The following is a 26163-nucleotide window of genomic DNA, read 5'->3' as shown; positions in this document are numbered from 1 at the left end:
AATTTGTCAATGACATTTTTCGTGATCTCCTTTATGTTTGTGTTGTGGTGTATCTCGATGACATTTAGATTTTTTTCCCCAGATCCAGTAACTCATCAGAGTCATGTCCGCCAGGTGTTGCTCCGTCTAAGAGAGAATCGCCTTTATGCCAAGTTGGAGAAGTGCGTTTTTGAGAAGAAATCTCTATCCTTCCTGGGCTATATTATCTGTGATCAGCGCCTCAAGATGGACCCCCAAAAAGTAAAGGCTGTCCTGGAGTGGCCACGCCCCCAAGGCTTAAGGGCCATACAACGCTTCCTAGCATTCGCCAACTTCTACCGACTGTTCATCCCCAACTTCTCATCTTTGACTGCTCCTATCTCCACCCTCACTAAGAAGGGTATGAATGCTGAAGCCACATTTGAATCCTTAAAGAAAACCTTCACGTCTGCCTCCATTCTGCACCATCCTGATGTATCCCTACAGTTTTCGTTATAGGCGGACGCTTCCTCGGTTGGTGCTGGTGCACTGTTGTTCCAGAAAAGATCAAAAGGCAAGGCTGTGGTATGTGGCTACTATTCCAAGCTGTTTTCTTCCGCAGAGCGCAACTACTCGATTGGGGACCGGGAGTTACTGGCCATCAAGCTGGCTCTGCAGGAGTGGAGACATCTACTGGAGGGCGCGGTTCATCCTATTCTGATCTTCACGGATCACAAGAATTTGACCTATGTACAGACGGCCCAGTGGTTGAATCCTCGCCAAGCCAGGTGGTTTATGTTCTTTGCTCGGTTCCGGTTCTAAATCAACTACCGACCCGCCGACAAGAATGTGAGGGCCGATGCCTTGTCTAGATCTTTTGAAACCGAAGACGCCATGGAATCTCCACAGAATATTATTGACCCATCCTGCATCTTCTCTGTGAATCCCCTGCAAGTTAGAGACATTCCTCCGGGTAGGACTTTTGTACGTCTGGCTGACGGAGGAAAAATTCCTCGCTGGGGTCACAGTTCTAAGCTGGCAGGTCACGCGGGTGCTCGTAAAACCCAAGATCTAATCACCCGTCAGTTCTGGTGGCCCACGCTGCTTAAAGATGTTATGGGCTTTGCCTCCTCATGCACGGTATGCGCACCAAATAAAGTAGCTCACTCCAGACCTGCTGGCCAACCACTGCCCGTTGCCTCGTGGCAGCATGTCGCTATGGACTTTGTCACGGATCTTCCTTCTTCTGTGAGTTGCAGTGTGATCTGGGTGGTGGTGGATCGATTTTCCAAAATGGCTCACTTCATTCCCTTGACCACCCTGCCGTCTGCTACGCGATTGGCTGACCTCTTCATGCAACACATCTTCCGTCTGCATATCTTGCCCCTGCATATTGTCTCGGACAAAGGGGTCCAGTTTACCTCGAAGTTTTGGAGAGCACTCTGCGGCCTCCTCGGTGTAAAATTGGACTTCTGTTTCCATAAGTCCCATAGATCTGAATAGTAGTTACGGAAACAGCGTAACTCGTATGCTGCTCTACTTCCATAACTGACATTCACTGCTATAGGAGTTATGGAAATAGCGCAGCTCAGCGAGTTACGCTGTTTTCTTCCTCATGGTCAAAAATCAGCAGGAACACAGAGAAGTAGAACTGGGTTTAGAGGGCCCCGTTCTAGAGATAGGTGCGGGTCTCAGAGGTGGGACCCGCATCCATCGGACATTTATGACATTTCCTGTGGATATGTCATAAATGTCCCTGATGGGAAAACCCCTATAAGTAAGTCGGAACAACTTACTGCTGCGAGTTCTTTTCAAAACTTAACAAAGAAACGAATGCGCTCCAGACGGACTGACAGATCAACATCAATACTGGCTAACATCACATGCCTCACAAAAGAGAAGCAGTTCCAGCCATCACATTAGGGGTGAGTTAATTAAATGTTTGACCAAATATAGCAGGCAAATTTTTAAGTTCATAATTTTGTATGGCCCGCTTATGAGGTTATAAATATCCAAAATGGCCCTTGGCAGAAAAAAGATTCCCCACCCCTGGCCTAAGCAAACGGTAGGGCTAAGAAGATTTTTTTTTTTTTTATAAAGTTTGTATGAAATTTGGAGCAAGTCCTGGATTATAAATCTCTCATAGTGATGTCATTGATAAGCCACAAGAATGCAGGACTGATATATGTGCAGCTGTGTTCAGCTTGTCTTTCCGTGTACGGCCTAGGCACATGGCAGGGCTAAGAAGATTTTTTTTTTATAAAGATGGATAAAATTTGGAGCAAGTCCTGGATTATAAATCAGTCATGGGAATGTCACTGATAAGATACAGGGATGCCGGACTGATATATGTTCAGCTGGTCCTTCCAGGTGCGGCCTGAGCACACGTCAGTGCTAAGAAGGGAAAAAGTGGCATGCGGCATAATATTACTATAGCTGTGCGAAGTACACCAGGGTAAATATAAGGGCGGTTTAACAACAAGATCAGAATTTCAGCGACGTAAGGTATATTTTAAAACACTTCTTCATGCACATTCCTGGCATCTCGGGGTACGTTTTCCCTTCTTGCCAGTATGGGGAACTTCACTGGGGAAATGTTGCCCTGGCACAATGCGTGTTGCCCCGCTTCCAGAAGTACTGGGAACCTCCCCTTCCTGCTCACCAAATATAAGAGACTTTATTACCACCTCTTGAAATTCCAGAAAAACTCCCCGCTGACCTGAACATCTGAACAGCACGTAAGCATTATAAAATGCTATTTGAATGATGTGTACAGCCAGCTTCTTGTGCCACACCCTTGATTTCTGCATGGAATTGTATGGCAGAAGCACTTGATCTGAGAGATCAACCCCGCCCATATATTTATTGTAATAAAGAATTCAATTGGGTTTGAGGGTCTCCATACTGGTACCTCGTACAGGTATGGGGGTGCCGCCATGGCTATGTATTGTTGTCAATATATGTACATCCCTCTTGTCCTTATACTTGACACACAATAGGTTGTCACTGCATTGTGCTCTGCTCACACCTCTTCTGAATTTTTGCCCGAGCAGCAACCTAGGCGGGCTTCCTTGGTACCTGCGAACCGTGCCGCATGCCACTGTACTTCTGGAAGCAAGGCTCTTGAAAAGTAGTACGCTGGTATAGTAATTATCCAGGTAGAGGTGGTAGCCCTTGTCGAGCAGTGGATGCACCAAACCACACTATCTTGCCGTTAAATCCCAGGAAGGGGGGGCATTCTGTGGGGCGTAATACTGGTGTCCTTCCCTTCATATATTTTAAATTTGTAGGTGTACTCTGATGTGCTTTTGCACAGCTTATACATCTTCACACCATGACTTGCACTTTTACTCGGCAGGTACTGGTGGAATCAAAGCCTCCCTTTAAAATGCACCAGGGACTCATCAACAGCAATGCACTTTTCAGGGGTATATACCTGGGCAAATTTGGCACTGAAATGGTCTAATAGGGGTTTAATTTCAAATAGGCGCTTAAAGCTGGGGTCACCTTGGGGTGTGCACTGTGCATTATCACAGTAATGCAGAAATCTGAGAATTATGCCAAAACTAGTTCTGGTCGTCGCTATGGGGGTGTGGTACAGTATATCAGTGCTCCAGTATGTTCTTATGGATGGCTTACTGAGCACAATACCCCAGAACTTCATCATTTCCATGGCGTCTACAGGGGTCCAAAATGTAGAAATCGGCACAATAAGAATGACAGACCACAACAGAGTTGAAAAAATATATATTCTTTGTAGAAAAATCTTGGTATACAAAATCACTATAACAATAGTGCAAAAAGTATAAAAAGTAGTCATCCCATATGAAGAAGTCCTTTCAGTCAGATCGCATGTATGAGAGGAGGAAAAGGGAGACCAGATAGCAGCGCTGCTAACCTCAAATTGAAAATCCAGAATAAGAGTAATTAGTAATAAAAGGATTTTATTTGGTTTAGGAGGGTTTAGTTAGGCTACGTGTTTCGACTCTGGACCAGCGTCTTCATCAGGCCATATACATTGCATTGTAAGGGGGCAACTTTAAATAGTGGGAGAATGGAGGAAAAAGGGAGAAAAGAACCGCCAAAAAAGGCAGGTCAGGGATCACCTCTGACGTCACATAGGGTCATAAGGATGCAAAGGTCAAGTAAAGAAAAAACAAACATAAAAAAACTAAAAGGGTTAAGTAAAAAACAATCGCTTGAATGGCAATAAATAAATCTGTACATGTCAGAAGGCAATGTACATGTACATATTTATTTATTGCCATTCAAGTCCCATCAGGTTTAATGAGCATTCTGTCAGAATTGTATTCCAACTTGTGTTGAATTCCTTTGGATAATTTTCTTGGAAATGTAATTTCTGAGTAGCCAGATCCCACCAGACTCTTGTTTTGTGAGACGATAATTTTTAAATTTCCCAAAACTGTTCCTGTAAAGCCAAATGATTCACACCTGGATCATCGATATTGCCAAATACCATCGCAACCATCTCCAATCTTCAGCGTTGCAGCTCTGAGGCATAATGCAAGCCTCAAAAGAGAGGAATCAAATTCCAGACCAATGACAAAAATAGCCAAAATTGTATTTATATAAAAATCTACTGGTTTACTGCCAAGCTTAACCACCCTGGTTACATGAATTTCTGAAAAAACAGACTTCATATATTGACAACCCTATATGTCGGGTTTGTGGCATGCACGGATGGATATAACCGTATATAGTCAATAAATATATGTAAGTTACTAATGAGTGGTGCCAGGCGACAATTTTCCTAACTTTTTGTTGTGTCAGAAAACTTCTTTCTCATCTCTTCTGTTTGCGGTCAATTTAATCCTTTGTAAGACTCCAAATCTGCTCCTAACAATGAAGCAAACCTGTATTCATAAGCACTATATATCTTAAAACTTAACAGTTTTAACACGTGGAAATTAACATTTTCAATCCTACCAACTAAATGTTTTCTAAGTCAGTGTAAAAATATTTGTCCATGTGATTAACCCCTAGGCGCACCACGATGCAACTGTACGTCATGGTGGTCAGTGTCTTAGCGCACGAGGACGTACAGTTACTGCACGGTTCCCGATGCACACTGTCAGCAACAGTGTACATCGGGAACTGGGAGGCCAGCTGTCCCGACAGCTAACACTCCACTGTTGCCGATCAGCGGCTCATTGCCGCTGATTTTGGCAATTAAACCCTTAAATGCGGCGATCGATTGCAATCGCCGCATTTTAGGGGTTTCTAGCACATCGGCAGACCTCCCAATGAAATCAAGAGGTTTGCCGATGGTTAGCATGGCGATCGGAGGCCAAGCAAAGGCCTCCGTGTTTGCCATGTACGGAAGCCTATCAGGACCAGCCTCCTGATAGGCTTCCTGTCAGAGTGACAGGAAGCATGCTTCCTACATTATGTGGCTCGTTTAAATGTGGACAATCCAGATGTCTTTGTTGCAAAAATATAGCACATAGAATGAACAGCTTTTCCTCATCGGTAACATCAGAGTCATTTCCAATACAGACATTTTTAAATTGCAAAAGCGAGTATGTAATTTACCTATTGCAATGTCCATGTAATTTACAGTATATCGGTAGGACAACACAAACCCTACGCAATAGAATCAACAAGCACCGTTCTAATGTCAATAAAAGGTGACGGTGTGCATGGGGAACGGGGAGGTCAGCTGTCCACGACAGCTGGCATTCCACTGTTGCCGATCAGTGGCTCATAGCCGCTGATTTCGGCAATTAACCTCTTAAATGTGGTGATCGATTGCAATCAGCGCATTTACGGGATTTGTAGCACATCGGCAGCACCCATGCAATTGTGGGGGTTGCCAATGATTGTGATTGCATCCGAAGGCCAGACAACGGCCTCTGGGTCTGCCATGTATGGAAGCCTATGAGGACTAGCCTCTGGCTGGTCCTCATAGGCTTGCTGTCAGAGTGACTGTGTAGTCACACTGACAGCTGGAATACATTATACTAAGGTAGTGTAATGTATTTTAGTAGCGATCAGTGCATCAGGTAAAAAAAGAAAGTGTAAAAAGTAAAAAAAATAAGTTAAAAAAGTTAATAAAAATGTTTTACAAAAGTATTATTTTTTTTTCCTATAATAAGTATTTGGTATCGTCGCGCTCGTAACGACCAAAACAATAAAACTATAATGTTATTTTTCACGCACGGTGAACACCGCAAAAAAATAAACAAGAAACAATGCCAGAATCCCTATTTTTTGGTCACCACCGCTCCCAAAATATAGAATAAAAAGTGATCAATATATACCCCACAATAGTACCAATAAAAACTACAACTTGTCCCGCAAAAAACAAGCTCTTACACAGCTTTTTTGACTGAAAAATAAAAAAGTTATGGCTCTCAGAATATAGTGACACAAAAAATAAATTATTCTATAAACAAGAGATTTTATTGTGCAAACGCTGCAAAACATAAAAAAAACTATATACATATGGTATCGCCGTAATCATACCGAGCCACAGAATAAAGTAAAACTGTCATTTATAGCTCCTGATGAACGCTGTAACAAATAAAGAATTTAAAACGCCAAAATCACTGTTTTTGGTCACCTTAGCTCTAAATAAAATGTAATAAAAAGTGATCAAAAAGTTGCACCAATAAAAACTACAGCTCGTCCCACCAAAAATAAGCCCTCACACCGCTCAATCGACCCAAAAAAATAATGAAGTTATAAAAATAAGGTTATGGCTCTCAGAATGCGATGATACAAAACATTTTTATTTTTAACAAATAGTTTTTTCTTTGTAAAAGTAGTAAAATATAAAAAAAGTATATGCATTTCGTATCACCGTAATCGACGCAAAATTAAGTTAAGTTGTCTTTTTTACTGCACGGTGAAAGCGGTGAAAACTAAACCCAAAAAACAATGGAGGAATCACAGTTTTTTCAATTTCACCCCGCAAAGAATTTAATTTTCTGTTTCCCAGTACATTATATGGTGTCAATAGAAACTACAACGTTTCCTGCAAAAAATAAACCCTCACACCACTCTATTGATGGAAAAATAAAAACTTTATGGTGTATGGAAGGCGGGGAGTGAAAAACAAACGGAAAAGCAAAAAAGGATCAATCCTGCAAAGGTTAATAAACTTCTAATTAAAAAAAACCATTATTACAACATGTGGGGTATTGTTGTACTCGGGACATATTACGTTACAAATGTTGGGTGGCTTTTTCTCCTTTATCCCTTGTGAAAATGAAAAAATTCTACATTTTAGTAGACAAAAATTTTGATATTCACGGCCTAATTCCACTAAATTCTGCAAAAAAATTGTGGGGTCAAAACGCTAACTATACCCCTACAAAAATTCCTTGAGAGGTGTAGTTTCCCAAATGCGGTCATTTTTGGGGTGTTTCTACTGTTTTAGTCTTTCCAGTGCATTGCAAACGCAACATGGCACTGGAAACCAATCCAGCAAAATCTGCGCTCCAAAATCCAAATGGTGCTCCTTCCATTCTGAGCCCTGCTGTGGGTCCAAACAGCAGTTTATTACCACATATGGGATATTTTCGTAATTGGGAGAAGATGTTTTACAAATGTTGGGGTGCATTTTCATATGACAAATTTCTATGTTTATTTTTATAATAAAAGTCGATTTTCATAGACTAACTCCAATAAATACAGCAAAAGACGAGTGGGATCAAAATGCTAACTATACACCTAGATAAATTCCTTGAGGGTTGTAGTTTCCAAAATGGGGTCACTTTTGGGGGGTTTCCACTGTTTTGGCACCACAAGACCTCTTCAAACCTGGCATGGTGCCTAAGATATAATCTAAAAAAAAAAGGAGGCTCCAAAATCCTCTAGGTGCTCCTTTGTTTCTGGGGCCGGTGTTTCAGTCCATTAGGACACTAGGGCCACATGTGGCCTATTTCTAAAAACTCCAGAATCTGTGCAATAAATATTGATTTGCGTTTCTCTGGAAAAACCTTCTGTGTTACAGAATTTGTTTTAGTTAGGGCTTATTCAGACTAACGTGATATACGTCTGTGCAACCCGCGTGATTTTCACGCGCCTCGCACAGACCTATATTAGTCTATGGGGCCATGCAGACAGTCCGTGATTTTTACGCAGCGTGAGTCCGCTGCGTAAAACTCACGACATGTTCATTCTTTGTGCGTATTTCGCGCATCACGCACCCATTGACTTCAATTAAAATCACGCGCACCACGCGGAAGCACTTCAGTGGGACGCGCGTGATTCGCGCAACAGCAGTAAAACTATGAATGTAAACAGAAAAGCACCACATGCTTTTCTGTTTACGAACATCCAAACGGAGTGTCATAATGATGGCGGCTGCGCGAAAATCGCATTATACGGGGCTGACACACGGAGCTGTTAAGTGCCTTTTGCGTGCGCAAAATGCCGCGTTATTTGCGTGCGCAAAACGCACACGCTCGTGTGAATCCGGCCTAAGGGTTAAACTTTCTGAATGCTGTTTTGAATACTTTAAGGGGTGCAGTTTTTAAAATGGGGTGATTTTATTGGGGGATTCTAATATATAAAGCTCTCAAAACCACTTCAGAACTAAACTGGTACCTGTAAAAATAGCCTTTTTACATTTTCTTGAAAATGTGAGAAATTGCTGATAAAGTTCTTACCTTAACGTCCTAGAAAATAAAAGGACGTTCAAAAAATGATGCAAACATAAAGTAGACATATGGGAAATGTTAAAGGGAATGTGTCGCAAATTAAACCTTTTTTTTTTAAGTGTCGTTACTTATTTCTATTATATTTTTTACGTTTTTTGCTGTATTTTATTTTTTTTTCCATATGGTGGAAAGTATTAAAAATTAAATAAAAATTTGACATGTTTTTCAATGTTGGCCACCAGGGGGAGCACTTCCCAGAATTACAGCAAGGTGAATAAGGCAAAGCAACCTGACTCACAGCTGCTGTAAATGTGGGAGGGAACCTCACCCCCCCCCCCCTCTCACAAGCCAGGTAAAGGTGTCTTCAAATTGCTAAGCAGTGTCTGGCAGCCATATTGGGTGTGATTCTGCAGCTGGAAGAAGTTATAGGACACACCAAAAGGCTAAGTGTAAAGGATCTGCCAGGCACAGCGGGGTTAACTCCCAGAACTAATCAGTCAGCACCTGAGAATACATCCCTGAGACTGACTCCTGCTTCCACCATTCAGGCTGGCAGGCTTAGGAGTGGGAGAGCCTATCGTAACCTGGCCAGACTCAGCTAGCTCCCGCCCTCGGTCTATTTAAGCCTGCCCTTCCTGTCCCTCGGTGCTTGTTATCGCTTGTGTTTCCCTCCTTGTGGTTTCCTGGCCCAGCTACAGCTCCTGCTATTTTTGATCCTGCTCCATACAGACCCTGGCTTACCGACTACTCTTCTGTTTTTCGTTTGGTACCTCGCACACTCCTGGCTTGACTCTGCTCGTTCACCACTCTGGTTGCTCACGGTGTTGCCGTGGGCAACGGCCCCTTTTCCTTGCTTGTGTTCCTTGTATGTTTGTCGTGTTTGTCGTGCACTTACTGAGCGCAGGGACCGCCGCCCAGTTGTACCCCGTCGCCTAGGGCGGGTCGTTGCAAGTAGGCAGGGACAGAGTGGCGGGTAGATTAGGGCTCACTTGTCCGTCTCCCTACCCCCTGCCATTACACTAAGTGTATGTTCACACGCTTACTAAACAAAGGGAAAACAGATCCTGATTTTCAGCCATTTTTTAATCAAACTCGCGTTTTTTAACGGCCGTTTTTGGAGCTGTTTTTCTATAAAGTCAATGAAAAACTGCTCCAAAAACGTCCCAAGAAGTGATGTGCACTTCATTTTGGTCGGGCATCTTTTTACGTGCCGTTTTTGGAAAACTACCACGTAAAAAACGCCCTGTCGGAACAGAATGCCGTATTTCCCATTGAAATCAATGGGCAAATGCTTGTAGGCGTTCTGCTTCCGATTTTTCAGCTGAAAACATTGTGTGTGAACATACCCCTAGGGTATGTGCACACGCTAACTGCATTTACATCTGAAATTACGGAGCTGTTTTCAGGAGAAAACAGCTCCGTCATTTCAGACGTAATTGCTCGTACTCGCGTTTTGCGATGCGTCAATTACGGCCGTAATTTGGAGCTGTTCTTCATTGAATTCAATGAAAAACGGCTCAAATTACGTCCCAAGAAGTGTCCTGCATATAATGTATATAAGTGTAGTGCACTTCTTTGCCGAGGCTGTTATTTTACGTGCCGTCTTTTGACAGCGACGCGTAAAATTACAGGTCGTCGGCACAGTACGTCGGCAAAATCATTCAAATGAATGGGCAGATGTTTGGCGACGTATTGGAGCCGTCTTTTCAGGCGTAAATCGAGGCGTAAAACGCCTCGTTTACGCCTGAAAATAGGTCGTGTGAACCCAGCCTTAGAATGATGAAAGTGAAGTGAATGACTTTTCAGTTGACCGGTTCACACGCCGTGTATTTGACATGTTTTTTTTTTGCACATTTTACGTGCAAAAAAAACACATAAAAAACGCTTGATTACACTTGATTTTGTGTGTTTGGGGGATGTGTGTGTGTGTGTGTGTGTGTGTGTGTTCTCGCCGCTGATTCTTCAAAACAGCTGATAAGCGGCTATGAAGTATCAGCGGCGCCCGTGCACACTCCACTCTGCCACACACACACGGGAAAAGTCTTAAAGGGGTCGTCCAGGAAAACATGGCGCCGCACCTGTCCTCAGGTCGTGTGTGGTATTACAGCTCTGTCCTATTCACTTCAATGGAGGTGAACTGCAATACCAGACACAACCTGAGGACAGGTGCGGCGCTGTCTCCAATCCGGACACCCCTTCTGTCCTGAGATGACCCGACGGGGGAGGCGGGTGTCAGAGCCACCCACCGCCATCACCGCAGACAGAACCACACAACTATGGCATGAGGGCAGGGCTTGTCCTGAGTGCACTGTCTCTTGTTATGGACAGAGTTATAGTCACATGAACCCCGTCTGATGAACCGGTAACCTAGGTCCGATCACATGACAGAGGGGGTCACCAAAAACCCTGTGCACCCTCAGCCCGTCCATCCAGCCCTTTCCTGGTTATATCTGCGTCTGGGAAAGCTGGGTGACCACCATTACCCCTCCTACTGGAGTGTTTAGGGATGTGACTAATGAACCTCTCACACTCCAGTAGGAGGGGTAAAGGTGGTCACCCAGCTTTCCCAGACCCCTGAACGGTAAATTTCTCTAGTTGTCCTGAGACTGTTTGGGGATGTGACTAATGAACCTCTCAGTCTCAGCACAACTAGAGAGATTTATCATTCAGGGGTCTGGAAAAGCTGGGTGACCACCATTACCCCTCCTAGTGGAGTGTGTTTGGGGATGTGACTAATGAATATCACACTTCAGTAGGAGGGGTAATGGTGGTCACCCAGCTTTCCCAGACCCCTGAATGGTAAATCTCTCTAATTGCGCTGAGACTGAGAGGTTCATTAGTCACATCCCCAAACAGTCTCAGCAGAACTAGAGAGACTTACCGTTCAGGGCTTTCCCAGTACAGTTTCATCGTGTGTCCTTCACACAAGGGAGGGAGGGAAGGGCCGTCGGGGGGGGGGGGCGTCGGGGGAGGGCGTCGGGGGAGGGGGAGCGTTGGGTGGGGGGCCCGTCGGGGGTCACGAGAGCGGGGGTCTGTGAGGTAGAGAGTGGGACATGCAGAGACACACATCTTACCTGCAGTGCAGCTGGTCTTCAAGATGGCGCCTGATCTGCTCTGTCTGACTCTGACCTGCGTCTGCGCAGGACAGAGCCATAGTGCAAAGTCAATGGGACGGGTCCCGTTCATTGACTCCTATGGACTGTAGCTGCCGTATTCCATGTCTGTATGTGTCGTTAATCGACACATACAGAAATGGAAAAAAAAATGGCAGCCCCCATAGGGAAGAAAAAGTGTAAAAATAAAAAAAAGTAACACACAAACACACAAATTAATACAAACGTTTTTAATAAAACACTAACATCAAACTGATATTAAATTTTTTTTTGGGGTGACACTGTTCCTTTAACTAGTGACTATTTTGTGGGGTAATACTATCTGTTTTACAAGAAGATCGATTTATATTTAGAAAAATGCTAATTTTTGCACATTTTGGTGTGTTTCACTAATAAATATAAAATTTATCGACCAAATGTTTCCACTAACATAAAGTACAATATGTCACGAGAAAACAATCTCAGAATCGCTTGGATAGGTAAAAGCATTCCCAAGAAATTACCACATAAAGTGACACGTCAGATTTAAAAAAATTGGCTGTGCCACAAGGCGAAAACAGGCTGCGTCCTCAATGGCGGATCATCATAGGGCGTTTTGGGCGGCCGCCCGGGGTGCCCATGGCAAATGCATTGTGTATGTCCATGCACGATGAAACTGCATTGTGTATGTCCTGCAAAAGGACCTTTAGACATAAGGTCACATGACCTAATCTCTGAAGTTCTTACTACTGCTTAGAGAACTGCTGGTCACATGACCGCACTTCCTTGAACAGCAGCAAAATTCCATAGAGAAGACTGAGGTGAGCTGCTATGTAAGTATAAGGGGATGGATTTGTTTAAGGGGTCTGTATTTAGGGGTCTGTATTTAGGGGGTCTGGTATGGGGTCTGTATTTAGGTTTGGCGTCTGTATTAGTTTAAGGGGTCGGAGGTCTGTATATTTGGGGGTCTGTTAGTTTAAGGGGTCTGTATTTGGGGGGGTCTGTATTAGTTTAGGGGTCTGGTCTGGGGTCTGTATTAGATTAGGGGGTCTGGTCTGGGTTCTGTATTACTTAAGGGAGTCAGGTCTCGGGTCATTATTAGTGTAGGTGGTCAGGTCTGGTGTCTGTATTTAAGGGTCTGGTCTGAGATCTGTATTTATTTAGAGTGCTTGTTCTGGGGTCTGTATTTATTTAGGGGTGATCTGGTCTGGGGACTGCAATAGTTTAGAAGGTCTGGAGTCTGTATGTATTCTATGATCTAGTCTGGGGTCCAAATTTATTAGTCTAAGTAAAAGGGGTTGTCCATGCACATCGATAGGTCATCAGTATAAAAAAACAGTCCATGCCCGGACAACCCCTTTAATGTATGGGCCTGGGCCTTGGTGTCTAAATTTGTGTGTTTCTATAGAGGCTGGAAATGGCTGCAGAAGTGATGGGCAAAGATGTCTCATCAGGAGAAGTCACCATAAAGAGTCTGCGTTAGATGGAGAAGAAAAAAAACGACTCCCATCAGAGAAGACATCACCTGTGAGTCACTGGATCTATAAAGGATCTGTCCCCTCTGCTGACATATCTGTTGTAGGAAATCCTTGTATTCTACATATCTTTGTGTACCCAGGACTAATAGACCAATACGTGTTACCATTCCCATTGTCAGGAGGGTGTGTCCCAGAACAGTGTGATACTGTCAGAGATGGTTGGAGACTGTCAGTATGTAGGGACACAGTCCTTTGACAAGGGGAATCGTAACAACCATTTGTCAATGTTCACACAGAAAGGTGGTATTCACTACAGACACGGCAGAGTAGAGGTGGGGAAGGGGGGTCCCAAGTTTGTGGAATAGCCCAGGGCCTATGGTCTACTTAATCCGCCACTGTGCATCCTGAAGGGGTTAATTAGTTTCAGCCTAAAATCCAAATGGATCCAATTACAGAAAAGTAGTGAACTCTTGTTTAATAGGATCAGATTATTTTTGGCAAGAGATAGATGGATGAAACACAGATTGATTATACACCCATGTAAATGTGATCTTCAATTTACCTTGCACAATGGTGCCAGGATACAAACAACGATATTGCTGACTCCAGTATGCTGCAATTCTTGTTCCTTCAAGTAGATAGCGGACAGAGGGTGGTTTTACATCTATGATCTAGTAATGACAAAAAGAATACAAATAATTTTAACATCTTAGTGACCTTACTTACTTATTACTTACTTATTTTAGGCCTTAATGACCAAGCATTTTTTGGGGTTTTTCATCGTCTCATTCAAAGAAATATATAACTTTTCTATTATTTCGTTGACATAGCTGTATGACGACTTGTTTTTTTGCAGTATGGGTTGTATTTTTTTATGACACATACTGTACATACACATAATATTTTTTTTTTATTAACTTTTTTGGGGGGAAGAATGGAAAAAAACAGCAATTTCGCCATTGTTCTATGCGTTTTAAATGTACATCGTTCACTGTGCATTGTAAATAACATGTTAACTCTATTCTGTGGGTTAGGCCTCATTCACACGAGCGTGAATCAAGTCCGTGTACTGTGCGTTGAAACAACGCACAGCACACGGACCCATTGATTTTAATGGGGCCATTCACACAAGCAGGATTTTTCACGCAGCGAGAGTCCGTTGCGTGAAACTCACTGCATGTCCTATATCGGTGCGTTATCACGCACCTACGCGCCCGTTGAAGTCAATGGGTGCGTGAAAACCACGCACCACACACGGATGCACATGCGTGTATGGTGTGTGATTTACGCATCAATTCAATTGAAAATAATAATAATAAAAAAAAGTGCTTTGCGAGTGCGTGAATAACGCGTGCCACTCGCAAAGCACACTGATGCATAACACAACACACACAGACCAGAGTCACGCGCGTTTTCCACGCACGTGAATCTGATACGCTCATGTGAATGAGGCCTATGTACGATTGCTGCGATACCACGTATGTATAGTTTTTCATGTTTTATTACTTTGGCACAATAAAAACACCTTTAAACTAAAGTATTTTAGTTTTCCAAGAGCCATAACTTTTTTATTTTTCTGCCGATGTAGTCATATTTAACCCCTTCCCGACATTTTCCGTATGGATACGTCTTGGAAAGCTAGTGCTTCCCGCATTTTGCCGTATCCATACGACAAATGGTGGACACCGGCTCAGAAGCTGAGTCGGTGCCACCATCGCCAGATGTCAACAGTATCTTACAGCTGACATCCAGCTGTCAGCAGTATCTTACAGCTGACATCCAGCTGTAATGGCGGGGACCGAAATTAGCTTTGAGTCCCGCCATTAACCCCTTAAATGCAGAGCTCAAGCGCGATCACTGCATTTAAGCTGTTTGCAGCTCATCGGAACCCCAGCGATGAAATTCCTGGGGTTCTAGTGGCTGAAATGGCAACCGGAGGCCAAATGCTGGCCTCCCGGTCTGCCTAGCATGAAAAACTTCCAGCTCCCAACCGGCGGTGGGGCCTGAAAGGCTTACGCAGCCACGGAAAGATGGCGCTGGCTCAGGACCTGAGCCGGCGTCATCAGCGGTGGATGTAAGCTGTATGTTACAGCTGACATCCACCTGTAACAGCAGGAACCAGAGCTAGCTCCGGTCCCTGCCATTAACCTCTTTGAAGCAGTGATCGCAAGCGATCGCTGCATCTTAATGGTTGCTAGCAGATCGCCAGCCCTGCAATGCAATCAGGGCTGCCGATGCTGCTATGGCAAAAGGAAATCTAATAATGGCCTCCTGCTCTGCCATTACGGAAGCCGATTAGGCCCCGTCAGGAGGCAAAGCCTAATCGGCTTGCAGTCAGTGAATGACTGACAGATCTAATACATTGCACCACATAGGTAGTACAATGTATTAGAAAAAAAAAATCTGACAGATGGGCCTTCAAGTCCTCTAGTGGGACTTCAAAAAAAGTGTAAAAAAAAGTGTAAATAGAGTGTAAAAAAAAAGTTTTAAAACATATAATAAAAGTTTCAAGTAATAAAAGAAAACACAATTGCCCCCACATTATAAACGGAACCCCAGCAATATTCAAACAAATCTACTAACAAGCAAATCCACGCTCCAAAAGCCAAATGGTGTTACCTCCCCTCTGAACCCTACAGCGTACCCAAACAGCAGTTTACTTCCCCATATATGGCATCGCCATACCCGGGAGAACCCTTTTAACAATTTTTGGGGTGTGTGCTTCACAATTTTTGGGGTGTGTGCCTCCAGTGGCACAAGCTGGGCATGACATATTTGCCACTGAAAAAGCATATCTAGAGACAATTTGAAATTTTTACTTTGCACCATCCGCAGCGCAATCATTTATGGAAAATACTTGTGGGGTGAAGATGCTCACTACACCTCTTAATAAATGCCTTGAGAGGTGCAGTTTCCAAAATGGGGTCAATTCTCAGGGGTTTCTTTTACTATTTCACATCAGAGCTCTGCAATTGTGAACCAATACTTTGTAAATCGCCAAATTAGGCCTCAATTTTACATGGTACTCTTTCACTCCTGAGCCCTGTCAAATGTCCAGGCAAAAGATTAGGGCCACATGTAGGGTGTTTCTAAAACCGGGAAATACAGCATAATAATTAGAGAGCACCACATATTGGCAAATATATGGAAAAAATCCCATTTTCACTCTGCAACATCGAGTGCACACTAATTTCTGCAAAACACCTGCGGTGTTAACATGCTCACTACACCCATAGGTGAATACCTTGAGGGGTGTAGTTTCCAGAATGTGGTCACTTCTGGGGGGTTTCCACTGCGTTGGTCCCACAGGGGCTTTGCAAATGCAACATAGCACCCAAAAACCAATCCAGTAAAATCTGCACTCCAAAAGCCAAAGGCACTCCTTCCCTTCTGAGCCCTACTGTGTGCCCGAAAAGCATATTTGCCACATATAGGGTAGTGCCGTACTCGGGAGAAATTGCTTTACAAATTTTGCGGTACTTTTTCTCCTTTAGACCTTGTGGAAATGAAAAAAACAATTAGCTAAAGCTACATTTTCTTTGAAAAAATTTAGATTTTAATTTTTACGGCCTAATTCCAATAATTTCTGCAAAAAACCTGTGCCCTCAAAATGCTCACAATACCTCTAGATAAATTCCTCAATGGGTGTAGTTTCAAAAATGGGAACACTTGTGGGGGGGGGGGGTCCACTCTTTTGTCCCCTCAGGGGCTTTGCAAATGCGACATGGCCTCCGCAAACCATTCCTGCTAAATTTGAGCACCAAAAGCAATATAGCACTCTTTCCCTTTTAAGCCCTGCTGTGTGTCCAAACAGCCGTTTATGACCACATGTGGGGTATTGTTTTACTCAGGAGCAATTGCTTTACAAATTTTGCATTGCTTTTTCTCCTTTAGTCCTTGTGAAAATGAAAAAAAAAATAGCTAAACCTACATTTTCTTTGAAAAAACGTAGCTTTTAATTTTTCCAATTTCTGCAATTAACCTGTGGCGTCAAAATGCTCACTATACCCCCAGGTAATTTCCTTTAGGTGTGTGTTTTGCCAAATGGGGTCGCTTTTGGGGGATTTCCACTGTTTTGGCACCGCAAGAGCCCTTTTAAACCTGACATGGTGCCTAAAATATATTCTAATAAAAAGAAGGCCCCAAAATCCTCTAGGTGCTCTTTTGCTTCTGAGGCTTGTGCTTCAGTCTATTACCACACTAGGGCCACATGTGGGATATTTCCTAAATCTGCAGAACCTGGGCAATAAATATTGAGTTGCGTTTCTCTGGTAAAACCTTTTGTGTTACAAAAAAATTGAATAAAAATTAATTTCTACAAAAAGAAATAAAATTTGTAAAATATCACCTCTACTTTGCTTTAATTTCTGTGAAACGTCTAAAGGATTAATAAACTTTCTAAATGCTGTTTTGAATACTTTGAGGGGTGAAGTTTTTAAAATGGGGTGACTTATTGGGGGTTTCTAATATATAAGGCCCTCAAAGCCTCTTCACATCTGAACTGGTCCCTGCAAAAATAGCCTTTTGAAGTTCTTTTGAAAATGTGAGAAATTGGTGCTAAAGTTCTAAGCCTTGTAACATCCTAGAAAAATATAAAGATGTTCAAAAAACGATGCCAATCTAAAGTAGACATATGGGGGATGTTAATTAGCAACAATTTTGTATACAGATACATTTAAATGTAGAAAAATGCAAATTTTTGCAATTTTTTGCAAAATTTAGGTGTTTTTCACAATTAAATATTGAATGTATCAAGAAACTTTTGTCAGTAACATAAAGTCCAATGCGTCACGAGAAAACAATCTCAGAATCGCTTGGATAGTTAAAAGCATTCCAAAGTTATTACCACATAAATTGAAACAAGAAGGTCAGGAAGGTCAAAAGTGGCCAAAGAGGGAAGGGGTTAAGCTTTTTGCTGGAGATGTCATTTTTATTGTTCTTCTTGTGAGTTAAACAAAATGTTAACTTTATAGTTTGGATGTATGTGGATTATATGTGTATTTTTTTTTATATTTTCACTAAATAAAGCCACTTTTTATTAAAAAAAAATGTTTTTTTTTTGTTTTTTTTACTGTTCACTTTTTTTTAATCTGTTTTATTTCACATTATTTTATTATTTTTTAGTTCCACTTGGAGACTTCACAATGTGATTTTTTTATTGCTGATATGGTGCTTTGTTATACTTAGTATATCAAAGCATTATTGCCTGTCAGTGTAAAACGGACAGGCAATATATTAGGCCTGGGATAGAGCCATGGCAAGTCTGGGGGCCTTTATTAGGCCCACCAGCTACCATAACAATCCATCGGTGACCCGCGTTTGCATTTTTACAGGCCACCATTGGGTGACAGAAAGAGCCCCCTCCCTATTTAAACCACTTAGATGCTGCGGTAGCTATTGTACTGTTGCGACCAAAGTAAACTTCCATCACAACAGTTAGATCAGGAGTCCAGATGACTTCAGACAGCCAAACCCCTGCTCCTGACCGCATGGGACACCTGTGCAGGATTAAGACTAGGTCACCGTAAAAGGTGGTGGCGGCCTATTCTAAGGTCGGTTAGTGACAGCCTTGAAACAGATAAACTTCCTTAGGTGAGCAAATATCCACAAACAAAATTTGGAGCTTGATAATGTGTTGTCTTTTCTCATTTTCAGTACTTCATAATAGTAATAATCTTTACTTACATAGCGCCACATATTCCGCAGCGCTTTATAATTTACAGGGAAATGTACAAACAAAATTAGATACTACATAATAACAAACTAATTAACAAATCAAACGAAATGAGTGAGGTTCCTGCTAGCAAGAGCTTACAATCTATGAAGAAAAGTGTTTAGTACAATCGTCCAGCCATCTTTTATACAAAATTGAGTAGTACACATAGCTGCATGAGCCAGTCACCAGCCAGTATCTGTGTATGCACAGATATAAAGTGCATTAGGGTGCAAGGAGTGTATGGAATACTGTTAAATTAAGCAGTTAGGTATTGAAAAATAATGGTGAGAATAGGACAGGAATAATTTTATGCAATGCAGTAGGCTTGCTTAAATGCAGTAGGCTTGCTTAACCCCTTAGGGTATGTGCACACGCTAGCTGTCATTTACGTGTGAAAAGACAAACTGTTTTCAAGAGAAAACAGCTGCCTCGTTTCACACGTAAATGCTCCGCCTCGCATTTTGCGAGGCGTCTGAGACGCTCTTAAATCTTGAGCTGTGCTTCATTGAGTTCAATGAAGAACAGCTCAAATTACGTGGCAAAGAAGTGTCCTGCACTTCTTTGCCGATGCAGTCCATTTACGCGTCGTCGTTTGACAGCTGTCAAACGACGACGCGTAAATTACAGGTTGTCTGCACAGTACGTCGGCAAACCCATTCAAATGAATGGGCAGATGTTTGCCGACGTACTGGAGACGTATTTTCAGACGTAAAACGAGGCATAATACGCCTCGTTTATGTCTGAAAATAGGTCGTGTGAACCCAGCCTTAAGGATGCAGGCTTGTTTTGTCCTTAAAGCTCAGAGCCCATTTTTCAAATCTGACATATTTCATTTTATGTGGTAATAATGTCGGAATGCTTAAACCTATACAAGCGATTCTGAGATTGTTTTCTTGTGACACATTGGGCTTCATGTTCGTGGTAAAATGTGGTCGATATATTAAGTGTTTATTGGTGAAAAATTGCAAAATTTAGAGAAAATGTTTAAAAAATAGCATTTTTCAGAATTTAAATACATCTGCTTGTTAAACAGAGGGTTATACCACCCAAAATAGTTACTAGTTCACATTTCCCATATGTCTACTTTAGATTTGCATCGTTTTTTGAGAATTATTTTATTTTTCTTGGACGTTACAAGGCTTAGAACATAAACAGCAGTTTCTCATATTTTTAAGAAAATTTCAAAAGCCTTTTTTTTAAGGTACCTGTTCAGTTCTGAAGTGACTTTGAGGGGCCTATGTATTAGAAACCCTGATAAAACACCCCATTTTAAAAACTAGACCCCTCAAAGTATTCAAAACAGCATTTAGAAAGTTTTTTAACCCTTCAGGCATTTCACAAGAATTAAAGCAGAGGTGACATTTGCAAATTTCATTTTTCTTGCTGAATTTCAATTTTATTTAAAAAAAATTCTCTAACACAGAAGGTTTTACCAGAGAAATACTACTAAATATGTATTGTCCAGATTCTGCAGTTTTTAGAAATGTCCCACATGTGGCTCTAGTGTGCTCGTGGAATAAAACACAAGCCCTAGAAGCAAAGAAGCACCTAGTGCATTTTGAGGCCTCTTTTTTATTAGAATATATTTTAGGCAGCATGCCAGGTTTGAAGAGGTGTTGAGGTGCCAAAACAGTAGGAATCCCCCAATAGTGACCCCATTTTGGAAACTGCACCCCTCAAGGAATTCATTTATGGTTGTTGTTACCATTTTGACCGCACAGTTTTTTCACAGCACCTATTTGAATTGGGCTGTGAAATAAAAAAAATACAATTTTTTCCAATATGGTGTCATTTCTGATCAAAATTTCTTATTTTCACAGGGAACAAAATACCCCATTTTGTTGCCCAATTTGTCCTTAGTGCGGCAATACCCCATTTGTGGTGATAAACTACCGTTTGGGCCCATGGGAGGGCTCAGAAGGAAAAGAGCGCCATGTGTTTGTTGGAGTCCAGATTTTGCTGGATTGGTTTTCGGGTGCCATGTCGCATTTGCAGAGCCCCAGAGGTATCAAAGCAATGGAAACCCACCAGAAGTGACCCCATTTTGGAAACTACACCCCTCAAGGAATTCAAATATGGTGGTTGTTACAAATTTGACCGCACAGTTTTTTCACAGCACCTATTTGAATTGGGCTGTGAAATGAAAAAAATTTAATTTTTTCCAATAATATATAATTTTTTCATCAAAATTTCTTACTTTCACAGGGAACAAAATACCCCATTTTGTTGCCCAATTTCTCCTGAGTGCGACAATACCCCATTTGTGGCGATAAACTGACGTTTGGGCCCATGGGAGGGCTCAGAAGGAAATTAGCACTATTTGTTCTTTGGAGTGCAGATTTTACTGGTTTGGTTTTCGGGTGCCATGTCGCATTTGCAGAGCCCCAGAGGTATCAAAGCAATGGAAACTCACTAGAAGTGACCCCATTTTGGAAACTACACCCCTCAAGGAATTCATTTATGGGTGTTGTGACCATTTTGACCCCATAGTTTTTTCACAGAACTTATTTGAATTGGGCTGGGAATTAAAACAAAATAAATTTTTTCCAATAATATGTAGTTTTGGCTGAAAATTTCTTATTTTCACAAGAAATAAAATACCCCATTCTGTTGCGCTATTTGTCCAGAGTGCAGCAATACCCATTTGTGTTGATAAACTGCCGTTTGGGCCCATGGGAGGGCTCAGAAAGAAAGGACCACCATTTGGCCTACTGGGGATTTTCTGGTGCGGAGTCATGTATGCAGAAGCCCCTGCGGTACCAGTACAGTTGAAACCCGCAAGAAGTGACCCCGTTTCAAAAACTACACCCTTGAGGCATTCATCTAGAGGTGTAGTGAGCATTTTGACCGGAGACATACACCCCATAAACTATAATGTGGGTTCTCACGGGTATGGCAATACCCTTCATGTGGCTGTTATCAGCTGCCTGGGCACATAGCAGGGCTCAGAAGGGAAAGATGAGGGGGATAAGCTGTGCGGAGTGCATCAGGGTAAGTAAAATTGGGGTAAATTATAAACCAAGGGATGTATGATGAATTTTAAAACACTTTCATACAGAGCTCTGGTTTTTTGGGACACGCGTCACATTGATATATTGTGTCCTCCCTTATAGCAGACTTTGCACCTCTTTTGACTTTTTCCCTTCTTGCCAGTTTGGGGAACTTCTCCTGGAAAGTGTTGCCCTTGTAGGATGCGTGTAGCCTCGCTTCCAGAAGTACTGGGTGCCCCCCCCCCCTTCCTGGTCCCTAAAGATTAGGTTCTTGATAACCACCTCTTGAAATTCAAGGAAAGTTCCCCTCTGGCCTGTACATCGACGTAGCACGTACACATTGTACAAAGCCATCGGTATGATATGCACGGCCAGCTTCTTATACCACACAGCATGGCGCTGTAGGGCTACAGGACTTGATCTGACAAGTCCACCCCTCCCATGTACCTATTGTAGTCCAGGATGCAGTCTGGTTTGGGGGTCTCTGTACTGGTACCTCCTACTGGTACATGGGTACTGGTGTGGCATCTCTCTTGTCTTGTACTTGACACACAATATGTTGCTGCTAGAATGTGCCCTGCTCTCACCCCTTCTTGTTTGACCAAGCAGAGTCTTAGGGAGGCCGCTCAGATTTCTTCTAGCAGTGCCGCATGCCGCAGTACCTCTGGAAGCGAGGCAGTTGAAGAGTGGGATGCTGGTATAAAAATTATCCAGGTAGAGGTGGTAACCCTGGTCCAGCAGTGGGTGCACCAAATCCCACACAATTTTTGCATTAACTCCCAGTAAGGGGGGGGGGGGCATTATGGGGGTTGAATACTGGTGCCCTTCCCTTTATATATCCTAAATTTGTAGGTATACCCTGACGCACTCTCGCACAGCTTATACATCTTCACGCCATACCTTGCCCTCTTACTCGGCAGGTACTGGCGGTATTGCACCCTCCCTTTAAAATCTACCAAGGACTCATCAATAGAAATACACTTCTCGGGGTGTTTGCTTGGCAAAACTGGGCACTGAAACGGTCTAATAGGGGTCTCCGTTTATACAAACGGTCAAAACTGGGGTCATCTCGGTGTGGGCACGACTCATTATCAGTATAATGTAAGAAGCGAAGTATTGCCTAATTTATTTATTTTGTTAGGTTCCAGTTCAGTTCTGAAGTTGCTTTGAGGGACCTATATATTAGAAACCCCTATGAAATACCCCATTTTAGAAACTAGACCCCTCAAAGTAGTCACAACAGCATTTAGAAAGTTTATGAACCCTTTAGGTGTTTCACGGGAATTTAGAGCAAAGTAGAGGTCAAATGTAAACATTTTTTTGGTCAGAAAATCCTCTTTATACAATTTTTTTTATAACACAAAAGGTTTCATCAGAGAAACACAACTAAATGCTTATTGCCCAGATTCTGTAGTTTTGAGATATATCCCACATGTGGCCCTAGTGCGGTAATGGACTGAAGCACCGGCCTCAGAAGCAAAGGAGGACCTAGTGGATTTTGAGCCCTCCTTTTTATTAGGCACCATGTCCGGTTTGAAGAGGTCTTGTGGTACCAAAACCGTGGAAAACCCCCAAAAGTGACCCCATTTTGGAAACTAGACCCCTTGAGGAATTCATTGCAGTTTTCATGGGGTGCATGCGACATTTTGATCAGTTTTTATTCTATTTTTAAGTGGTGTGGTGACTAAAAAACAGCAATTCTACTATTGTTTTTTTATTCTATTTTTTTTACAGCGTTCACCGTGCGCTATAAATGACATATTCACTTTATTCTGCGGGGCGATACGATTACGGCGATACCATATGTTTATAGTTTTTTTATGTCTTATGGCGTTTACACAATAAAATACTTTTTGTAAAATATCATTTACTTTTTGTGTTACCTTATTCTAAGAGCCATAACTTTTTTATTTTTCCATCAAGAAAGCCGTGCGAGGACTTATTTTTTGCGTAACGAACTGTAGTTTCGATCAGTACCATTTTTAGGTAGATGCGACTTTTTAATCTCTTTTTATTCCATTTTTTGGGAGGTGAAGTGACCAAACAATTGTGATTCTGGTACGGTTTATTATTATTTTCTTTCACGGCGTTCACCACGCGGAATAAATAACGAAATAATTTTATAGTTCAGGCCGTTGCGGACGCGGCAATACCAATTATGAATAGTTTATTTGTTTGTTTATATATTTTTATTAATAATAAAGGACTGATAAGGGAAAAGGAGGGATTTTAGGCCCTGATCGCTATTCTAATACACTGCACTACATGCGTAGTGCAGTGTATTAGAGCTGTCAGCTACTCACTGACAGCAAGCATAGTGGGTCCTGACTTCGTCAAGACCCACTAAGCTTCCGTCGATGGCATAGCCGGACGCCATTGTTTGGTGTCCGGTTGCCATAGTCACCATCGCCAGCCGCTATCGTAGCTTAACCCCTAAAAAGCTGTGATTGCTATTGAACACGGCTTTTAAGGGGTTAATCAGCGGGGACACAGCGATCGGTCCCCGATGTAGGAGCTGCGGCAGCTGCTGTACGAGACAGCAGCTGTCACAGCTCCTGCATGTGTCGGGAGGACGGCCGAAATGGCAGTTACTCCCGCGACGTAATAGTCCGTCGCTGAGCGCGAACGATACACTTAGCACGACGGATTATTACGCCGCTGAGCGTTAAGGGGTTAAAAGGAGGGGTTTTTAGCACACGCTTAAAACAGTGGATGTTGAAAATTAATCTACTTGTCCTGGGTAGCGCACTTAAAGAGAACTTGTGCATCACCAGTGAGAAAGTGGGAAGTTCGGATTATGGAGGATATTGTTCTTAGATCGTTGGCAGAACAGAGGAAATGAGGGAGAAGGGGATTCACCGCCTGAAAGAACCATTAAGATCATGTTTATTAATGATATTTGTTAAAAATATGTCTCAACCAGTCACTAACTCCAGAACCAGGCATAAGCAAGTGATTGGCGAAAAGGAAAGTGTCCAGGGTGAATGGTGTGTCTCTAACAGCCAGGAACCACCTCTCCCTGCTTATTGTATAGTTATTCGATACACCCTTGCCATTGAATTACAATATATCCAGATCCTACGCGTTTCAGTATCACCATCAAAGTGATACCTCATCAGGGATTCATAGACATTGATTCTTAAATTGTTAAAAGCAGAACACTGGATAGCAGTGTTCATGTGCTGATTTTAGCCTCCAGACGCGTGTACGACTCTAATGTACTGGCCGCACACGCGCCGGAGAAGCTATGGGCTTATAAGGTTGAGAGCCCGCCCTCCTGAGGTCGTCACCGAATAACTATCCAATAAGCAGGGAGAGGTGGTTCCTGGGTGTTGGAGACACACCATTCACCATGGACACTTTCCTTTTCGCCAATCACTTGCTTATGCCTGGTTCTGGAGTTAGTGGCTGGTTGAGACATATTTTTAACAAATATCATTAATAAACATTATCTTAATCGTTCTTTCAGGCGAAGGGAAATAAAGGATAAAATTTGGATCTTTGCGAGGGCGCTGCTGTGTGGTGGAAATGATAAAAACCAGGTCCAGGGTATAATGTTCAAGAAGTTTTATTCCAATAAGTGGCTACGCGTTTCAACGCTGAACAAGCGTCTTCCTCAGGCCATGTGAATAATACGTTGACAGCATTTATATAACATGTGAGTTCAAATAGGTTTGAGTGAAAAAACCGCCAAATCTGACGGGGTCAAGGTGCGATCGTGACGTCACACCCGGCTTTTTTTCTCTCTCTTTCACTCCTCGTGCGTGGTCATAAAAACACATTTGCGGTATTACAAAGGTAAAAACATTCCTTAGTTAAAAAATACATAAAGTACATTTTTGCAGACAGCAGGGAGAAAATAAAAAATAAAAAATAGTGAAAATAAAAATGAAAATAAAAATATCCAAGTTTACGGTCCAAAACTCTTGTATATAATTATCTTAAGGGAGGATCGAGTACTAAGAGATTCATAGGTAGTTGGTGCTAATTGGTAATGAAAATGATTGTTTTAGCACAAACTTGAATGTACTGGGCAAGCGCTTGTGTTGCTGAGTTACACTGAGACGAGCTAGGACGCTAATCCGTTGTCAGGGCAACCAAAGGGGTTTGGAGCCGCAAAATACACTGAGAATGCAAACACATAAAATACATAAAATGCATTCTTGTGGACAGCAGGGGGAGAGGAAGTACAATAAGGGAAATATTGAAAGTAAAAAATAAGTAAATAAAAATGGACATATACTGGGTTACGATCTATACCTCTGGTGAGAAGTTTTGTAAGAAGCGGATTCCTGGTTTGGA

The 26163-nt window shown here is 42.4% G+C and overlaps 1 protein-coding gene across 1 annotated transcript in view; it reads right to left on the bottom strand.

The window, feature by feature from the left end:
* TNRC18 (trinucleotide repeat containing 18) overlaps nucleotides 1-26163 on the bottom strand; it is a 778682-nt gene that overhangs the window by 57873 nt on the left and 694646 nt on the right. The window contains exon 22 of the mRNA XM_075831538.1: nucleotides 13718-13826. Within this exon, the coding sequence (XP_075687653.1) occupies nucleotides 13718-13826 (109 nt within the window). The remainder of the gene's footprint in view (nucleotides 1-13717; nucleotides 13827-26163) is intronic.

This window comes from Rhinoderma darwinii, chromosome 6 (genome assembly GCF_050947455.1).
Source record: "Rhinoderma darwinii isolate aRhiDar2 chromosome 6, aRhiDar2.hap1, whole genome shotgun sequence".
Classification (NCBI taxonomy): domain Eukaryota; kingdom Metazoa; phylum Chordata; class Amphibia; order Anura; family Rhinodermatidae; genus Rhinoderma; species Rhinoderma darwinii.
This window is presented reverse-complemented; position numbering and strand designations above follow the sequence as displayed.